Raw genomic sequence first — 9,242 nt, 5'->3', positions numbered from 1 at the left:
ATATTCATTGTCAACAAACATGTTTTAACTTTCGCCAATCGCCAACGTACCCTTGATACAGTTTTTATATCGGTCGTAGGGTTCCCTTGCAACCTTTGAGCAGAGTTCCGACGACACTCTCCCTTTAAGTAACAGATATAATTACTTTGTACTTAAAGCAATAATTATGTGTTATTATTTATAATGCTCTGCCTTATATATATATATATATATATATATATATATATATATATATATATATATATATCAGACACACACGCAGACACTCATACACAAACACAAACACTATGATCACCGAGGTGATGCATGTATATTCTTACTATTAAACCTACCACACAGTCTTCGTATGATACTCCAAGATCTTTAGCAATATTCTTGAAATGTTCCCGAGTCGCTAAGGAAGAGTAAATTAATTCAGTAATTAGTTGCCTTTTATATCTTGCATCTTTTGCAATGGTTATAGCTGGTAAATTGCGATATTAATGATTACATTTACTTTTTCAAGTTTCAAGAAAAGCTTATAACTATCGTATCACACAAATTAATGAACATGACAACAATTTGAAGTTTAATGTACTGTACATTTTTTCTATCGATAAAAAAATGATAGAAACGTAAATTTAGTCACGCGTGTAAATGCAGTGATGCATCCATACATACATGCGTACGGACGTACAAACTTCAATATGCTTGCATGCATGCATGCATGGCATGCATGGCATGCATGCATGCATGCATACATACATACATACATACATACATACATACATACATACATACATACATACATACATACATACATACATACATACATACATACATACATACATACATACATACATACATACATACATACATACATACATACATACATACATACATACATACATACACATACATACATACATACATACATACATACATACATACATACATACATACATACATACATACATACATACATACATACATACATACATACATACATACATACATCAGTTTGACATGTACTTGGGAGATTATTCAAGAAAAGACAGCTAGTTGAAACTTACACCGAGCATTTACTAAAGCTGGACAGACGCCATTGCACGTCACTCCCGAACCAAGGGTTTCTGATGCAACTGCCTTAAAATATTAAAAATAATTATCCTCCACGTTAAATAATATAGTGGAGTGTGTGTATAGGATCAGTGTAATTTTGATCATTTACATAATCGTATCAATATGTGCCTGCGATTTTATTCAACGAAAAGCAATTTTTGTGCAGAGCAAACGTAGTAATTGACAGTAGCGTTTTTATTGCTCCCACACACACACACACACACACACACACACACACACACACACACACACACACACACACACACAACGTATATTGACAATTTGGACACCGAGCATTTTTGAAGTCATATAAGAAGTAGAACGCCACAATGTACTTCGCAGAAGGAAAACCATCATTGGAAAGCATACCATGAGTCAGATAATCGCAATCATACCAATCCATAATCCAATGACAGTAGGTCAGAATTCGTAAGACAATAGTTGTAAACATAGACACAAAACAGCACAGAACAGACAGTAAATAGACGGTACACAAACAACGTCATATTAATGAAAGAAAGATATATGGGCCTCTGGCCAGAAGACCAACATGTGATGTCAGGTGTTTCGAAAATAGTAAGCGCATCCTGCCCCACATGTGGCACCCGCCATATATCAATCTATCGTCAGAGCTTTACGTTTTCTAACTTTTAAACTTTAACAGGAAAAGATGCGAAGCTCATTTGGCACTTTTCAAATGAACGACGTTTTAAGCAACGTAAATTGTGCTTGGCATTTTGTTCATTTTTAGCGTATCAATAATTTTATTTTTTAAGTATATTGTTGGCATATTTTCGACATGAAATAATTTCATTAACGATAATGTTCAAGTACTGCAGCACCGAACTTCCGGACAACAGTTTCCTCAACTTTGCACTGAAGCAGGGCTGTGAACTTTTGATGTGGCTGCTTCGCTTCGAGGATATGAAAGCCATTACCCGGTATCCGTCAATGTAAAATATATCTCTGATCTCGCAGATTCTAAAATATAGGTAAACATAGCTGAGGGAGCCATTATTATTTACGGTGAACAGTGAATGTGAACTGATAGATAAAAATACTGAAACAAATTTGGAATAAGACACCTTTTGAAAAAAAAGTATATTTTTTCATGCCATACACAGTGTGACGTTGGTAAGTTTCATGCTACAAAAGTATACGTGAAATTTGTAATTTATTGTTATAGCTGTTAATAATGGCAGCTTCTTAAACCTACCTTGGTCAGGCCATTAAGACCATGCTTTGTTGTCACATACTCGACAAGGTTTTCCGTTCCTATAAGTCCATATACTGAACTTATATTGATGATTCGTCCCCACCCTGTGGAAAAGGACAGACAATGGGAGAATGGTTGTTCTGGAATTCGAACATTCAATACATCAGGAACGAAGTTCTTAGCTGCCGCTAATGATGAATCAATCAGACACTATTCAAGCAAAGGATAAATCCTTAAATGTCGTCGACTAGCCAGCTCCAATAACGCTAGTCCACTGAAGACCATTCAAATTATGTACTTATATAAGATTAAATCTTGAAAAGAAAAGGTCGCCTTGTCTTAAAGTTGACGTACCTTTGACCTTCATTTCCGACAAGAAAAGTTGCGTCAGTAGAAATGGCGCTGTTAGGTTGACCCTTAGATTTTTCATCCAAATGTCCATTGTTACCGATTCAATCGGTAAGAATGCAGGGGTTGCGACTAAATGACCAAAAAAGATTTGAACATTAAAATTTTAGGCGATAGTGAAAGTAGTTCGTGTTCTTAACTACCCTCCACTAAAATTCTATCTTTACCTCAGTACTCCTCACTAGGAAACTTCCCCGCCAACCCGTCTCTCACAAAGGCTTTTAAATGTCTTCCCAAAATTGCAAAAGCTTGCCATTGCCCTCTCCACGTCACGTGACTTTGTCCCGACCTTCGTGATGATTGTCTCCATTACTTAATATAATATAAGATGTGCTTATACTTTTATTCACGATTAATACTAAAGCTTAACCTTTCTGTAAACTGCGAAAAATGATCATACTTCTGTGGTTTAAAACTCCTGAACTTTTCCTTCATTTACAACAGCATGCAACTCTACATACTGTACGGATGGTCATGGGTGAACTTGTCAGAGGAAGATCATTGCATTGAGAATGCCACTCAAATCCCAGATGACAACAATAACAATGAAACTGTAACAGCTCGAAGTGAATGGTACTGATGAAAATGAAGGGATTCTAACATTCCAGTAAACACAATCATATCTCTAACTTATTTAACAAAAGACAGTTTTGTAAATTGTTCTACAAGTTTTTCACTCGATAAGGCATGTAGACTCATCTGTTATTCTATAGATAGAAAAGCAGAATAATAGGCAGAAAATGAATCTGTTTCCTTCTCTGTCAACTGTATTTATCCCAGTAGAGTAAAAGCCAACATGGTCTTGTTCTGCAGCACCAAAGTCTGCTTCGGTCAGTGAGTTTTATTGGCATATTTATGGATATATGTTCTTTCAAGAAAAGGGCTACACTTGCTGTTTCATACAGTTCTATATTATTATTTTCTGTTTATTTCATATTATTTAGTTTCAATAACATGATTTCATTTACTTTGCAAGCAGTAAATATATTTGAATAAATAAGTGAAAAATAAATATTTTCCATAAAATATTATTACTTTCTGGTATTTCATAAAATGTGAGAGTGCTGGTGAATTGAAGGGAAAGTCACTATTTTTGACATTACTTTCATTTCATCCTATGTGTACCGGTACCTAGTCTAGTATCATCTTTGGATTTCTTGACGTTTAACCCAAGTTTAGTTTTGCACTATTGCTTCCAACCTGGTACTGGATAACCAACCATAGACATTATGCAACTGGCTTACCCTGGAAGTCAATCAGAGAATATTATCCTCTGTTGATTGTATTTAGGATAATAGTGCAGGCAGGGGTTACCAATAACTAATAATGTTTATCAGAGTTACACCTCACTGATCAAATCATTACTGGTATGTACAATGAGTAGAAACACATTAACTTTTGTTGACTTCCATGGCAAGTCCTCTTGCATTCTCCTCAGTATGCTTTCATTGGTATTAGGTTGTGAACTAAAATGCAAAATGCTAGAATCTGTTTGACAACATAAAAAAGACTGAGGACATACCTGATTAATGTGTTACACACTGTCAACAAATATGATTTTATTCTCAAGTTTATCCAGTTTTATCCATTTTGATCAGTGCCAAAAACTATCTGTGCCGATAACCCAGGGTCTTCAACTACTAATATAGCATACATGCAATTAGTAGAAAACAAAAACTGTACTGATTCATCAATTATTCCAAAATAATAAATGAATTTGACAAGTCAAGCACTGTATCCTCTTACATGTAAAATGCATGCGCTGAAAGCTAGCAACAATGAGTCATACTGGCTGTTCTGATGGTGAAATTATCCTCTGACCTTAATTTTTTCCAACTTTTTCCAATTCTAATCAACAAATTAAACTTCCCATTGAGATTGTCGTAATATCAAACACCCTGTGTCAACCCCCCCCCCTGTTTGCTGCCTCATCTAAGTGAGACATCCCAACTGGTTTGTGTCTTGCTCATCTTCTGTTTTTTTCTCTCAAACAAGTGGTTCTGGAAAACAAATGAGAAACTGTCATGAGTTATGCAATATTTTAATTTTGATGATATATGTCAAGTTCAGCCTTTGATTGTTGTGAAGTTGCTGAGTACAAATTTGATTAGTTTCTGCTAACAAGACAGTTACATCACAACAGCTAGCTATGGTTACTTGTACTTTAATTTAAAATTTGGAACCTCTGGAAAAATACAGGAGCAGAGAGGGTAAAAGAGAAAATGTCAAAGACTATGACAGGCTAATCCAGATCTGAACCTTTATACAGTACATCATGAAAAGATATTCATTAAATTTTGGTTTAAAAGTCGACAAGTTTGACCGTTTCGAATAGATGGGCAATTGAATTCCAAATATTCACAGCATTAATAAAGCTGATGATCTCTGACCTGTAGCTATTCTTAACATTGGTGGGTGAAGGTTGCCATCATTAGCACAATGATACATGTATTTTCTCGAATATAGTGTTCACTGCCTTTTAATGGCTCTCTAATTCTCTGCTAAATAGTAAAGCTCACACAAACATGCACATGATCGATGCACGACAAATAGCAAGCACATTGATATTTTGGAGACTTTTTTCAATAATCCTTATCTTGAATGAAAAGTGACATATTTTAAATCATCTTAATGTATATGCAGGACACAATCTGACTCAGCATTATGCATTCAAGTGTCTATGCAGAGTTCATTACATCTCAGATGCTCAAACTGTAATAATTACTTCAGCACTAAAACTCGAAGTAGGTGAATGACTGTAGCTGTAAACTTCCAACACATTTGAGCTGTACAGTGTACAAGAGACTACATACATCGCTTGTCTGCAGTGCAGTGTGTAAGAGAGTTCTTGTAGTGCTTCAGAGCATTGGTAGCTCCATGTTCAGAGACAATGCATGTGTTATCTTAAACCTACTAAGCGATTTTGTGTTGAAGTAATCTTTGTAGTTTGAGCTTCTGCTATGTAATGAACTATGTGCATAGACACTTGAAACACTGCTGCATACTCTGATGTTTTTATTTTTCCAAAATAATGCTTCTCAATGGTAGAATCGACCAAAATATGTACTCACCAGAGCTTTCAGTGCAGGCTGTCATGGTGGCTGACATCTTGAAAATACCAACAATGCAACATGTTTTTTGCTCATGGAGGGCGTTTTCACGCTCAGCCTAATGTTGTTGTTTTTTTTGCTCATGTAGGGTGTTCACATGCTCGGCTTAGCTCTGTATGGGAGCCCTGAATATTGGGCTCATTATTAAAATTCACTGAATATGGTAATGAGCTGACTGTCAGAATGCCATGCTAATTAAGGCGCACTTCTCGATCCCTATTTCTCGAATGGATATGTGAGGAGCTCGTTAACACTTTGTCACTGATTTGTTCTCCATTGAAATTCTTATGAACTAATGACAATTCATCTTAGATAAGTATAATAATAAGCGACCCAATGGCCGATAGCGCTCGCTATGATATGTAGAGAAAAACTATTTGTGACAAATGTGTTGATGAAGACGATGGAAATCTTTGATAGCTCACTTCAGGACGGCCTGACCAAAAATGGCAAAAATAGGTGCAAAAATATCTATTTGAAGATTTAATGATAATTTGAATATATCACATTAAGATCATCCCTAAGAACATGTCTACCAAATATCAAAACTGTAAGACGAGTAGTTTTTGAGAAACACAATCTCTGACCCAAATGGCAAAACTTGCTCCCTTCCCAATTGCAGATTTCAGCATAATGTCAATATAATCAATATATTTAGATCATAGAAACCTGTCTATTAAATATCAAAGCTATCAGACAATTGGCTTTTGAGAAAAAACTGACAAAAATGGCATACATTGCCCTAATGGCATATATTGCAAACATACAAATCTAACCACAATATGAACAAACATGACCGAAGTAAGCTCAAGGAACCTCAATGTCAAATTTCAAATTAATTGCACCAGCACTTTAAAAGAAGGAGATTTTCGACCAAAAACAGAAAAAACAACCTCAAAAATACAAATATGCAAATTTCACTCTAATTTTAGTAAAACTGACCAAAGACACCCCTGGGAACCTGCATACCAAATTTGAAAGCAGTTCGACAAGTGATTTTAGAGAAAATGTTTTTTCTAAAAAAACAAAGGAACTAGCTCAAAAGATACAAATATGCGAATTTCACTACAATTTGTACAAACACGACAAATTTGCCAGAGCCATATCACGAGCGGTTTTAGAGAAGATTTTTTAGCAAAAACGATAATGATTGTCTCAAAATTACAAATATGCAAATTTCACTGCGATTTGAACAAACCTAAGTAAGGTCACCACAATGAATGTGCATGTCAAACTTGAAAGTACTCTGACCAGCAATTTTACACAAGAAGCCAAATGTTGACGAACGTCGGATGGACGGACGACGACGGACAACAAGCCTATCCCTATCGCTGACAGCATAGCTAGTAAACTGGGGCCTTTAACTTTTTAACTTAACCTGAGTGCCACGAATGTACTTGCGGGCCTATATCAGATGCCAGGTCAAAACACTGTATCAAAAAATGTTCAGTATAAAACACTGGCAAAGGAATGTGAAATCAGAAGACTACACAAGTGATAAAACCAAAGAGAATGAAAATGCTGGCAATGGTCGAACAACTCGGAAAATAAAGGAATTATTAATATAGTAAGGAAAAGTAAATAAATGTCATGGTAAGACAAAGCAAATGTAGACATACTAACGTGACGCTGTTGATACACATATATAACTGAAATAATGCTATTTTCGGGACCGAAATTCATCACTTAAATGCAACACACTTGAATAACCGAAGTACATAACTAAAAGCGCATGCATGGCGACAAGAAAATGCTAAGAGTGAGTAAGACATACTCACTGAATCATGGTTTTTAGGAGTGACCGTGATTTAATACATAACCCAACAAGCGTGGAAGTAACATGTATTTAACATGACGACCAACAGGAGGAATATTTCGTCGACACAAGTTCGCGCACACACAGTGAACATATGATGAACGATCGTGTGCAGTATAATTAATCCTCCGGGAAGATTTGTTTTTTTTTAAGGAACGCTAAATTTACTGGCAAATGATACTTTGATATTGTCTTTTGACGTGTCAACAATCAACATGAAGCGTCATATCTGTTAATATGTGAAGTAAACAAATGTACAAAGGAATGCCCTGAAAAAAGCAGACGATGTGAGATTTGGTTTAAAATTAGAGTAACGTCATGTCATGATCAACAATGCAAATTGACCGTAAATATATGAGTTCGGGGCACATCCGTTGACAATGAGCCGCACCAGACTTGAAAATTTACCGATAGAATCGTTTTTAATCACTGTACGCATAATTTGTGAGGTCTTCATTAACAACAAAAATACCCTTTCAGTTGAACAAGGGTTTTAATTTTTTTCACACCTGTGACACAACAGTTGAAAAAGTCACCATCCACGCGGTCAGTACAATGTGTTGCCTGATCTTCATCAATTTCATCGCTCAATGACGTGAAATAAGAGCCTTTATTCGGGGCATATATATATGAAGGGGCAGTATATATTAAAGTTGTTGTACTAAAAACATTGCTATACTTGTTCGTACTTCATGCAGAGCGTTTGTTTCCATGATGTGACGCAGATGTAGTCGTTTTTAAGCTTACATCATCATCGTTTCCAACTTTTTTCATTCATAGTATCTCCTATACTCCTCTTGAATAATCAGCATCAACGTCGCTTTATGGTAACACTTGATGTGGGTTGAATGATGGTATCTCACTGAAGACTCCTTCTTCTTTGACGTGGTGGCTTGAATGTAGTCATTTTTGTCTGTTAACCTCGTTGTATCTGAGAATTTATTTTATTGCGTCGGCCAACACCTTATCGGAGTCGCAGTCATCAGTCGATGTCACTCGAGTTAACAATGTTTGTCACGTTGTTGTTTGTTGACTCCGCTGAATTCTTCCAATTTAACGTTTTTAATATCGAGGAGATCGTTTGCTTATAAATTGCTTCCTTATTTCTGGTCATTTTTCGTTGCTTTCACTTTTCCTTTTGGAATCGAAGCTTCCTGTAAGACCTTTATATCAATCATAATCGTGTGGTTTTGCATGTCTAGCTGCATGCATTATTCGAACTTCGCCCTCGTTGTGTGGATCTGTCATTGTGCTTTGTCGGCAGTCTTTTCGTAGATGTCCCCTTTCCCTCATGTGAAGCACATTTTTCTTTCGAACGGTTTAGTGCGCTATGGTCCAGTATATGGCAGATATAGCGTATTTACCTTTGCATACATCCTCAAAGAAACGTTTTTGGATGGGCTTGTTAGAAGCGAGATCTCGGTAACTAATTATGTTAACAGTTGTCAGAATCTTCCAGTTGTTGGAGTCTAACATGCTTGCATGGGAATATCTGTGCTTATCTTCAATATAATATATCTTCCAATTTTCCATGAACTTATATTCCATACTGCTTGGTTTCATTTGTATCCACTTCATGGAAGATGATGAG

The 9,242-nt window shown here is 36.0% G+C and overlaps 1 protein-coding gene across 1 annotated transcript in view; it reads right to left on the bottom strand.

Annotated features, from left to right (window-relative positions):
* Nucleotides 1-313: 313 nt before the first annotated feature.
* LOC139115011 (3-oxoacyl-[acyl-carrier-protein] reductase FabG-like) overlaps nucleotides 314-9,242 on the bottom strand; it is a 38,506-nt gene continuing 29,577 nt past the window's right edge. Inside the window, exons 4-6 of the mRNA XM_070676920.1 lie at nucleotides 2,672-2,797; nucleotides 2,318-2,421; nucleotides 314-394 (exon numbers count right to left, since the gene is read on the bottom strand). Coding sequence (XP_070533021.1) covers nucleotides 329-394; nucleotides 2,318-2,421; nucleotides 2,672-2,797 — 296 coding nt within the window. The 3' untranslated portion in view covers nucleotides 314-328. The remainder of the gene's footprint in view (nucleotides 395-2,317; nucleotides 2,422-2,671; nucleotides 2,798-9,242) is intronic.

Source organism: Ptychodera flava, chromosome 16, assembly GCF_041260155.1.
Source record: "Ptychodera flava strain L36383 chromosome 16, AS_Pfla_20210202, whole genome shotgun sequence".
Taxonomy (NCBI): Eukaryota; Metazoa; Hemichordata; class Enteropneusta; family Ptychoderidae; genus Ptychodera; species Ptychodera flava.
The sequence above is the reverse complement of the archived record's forward strand: the minus strand, read 5'-3'. Positions and strand labels throughout refer to the sequence as shown.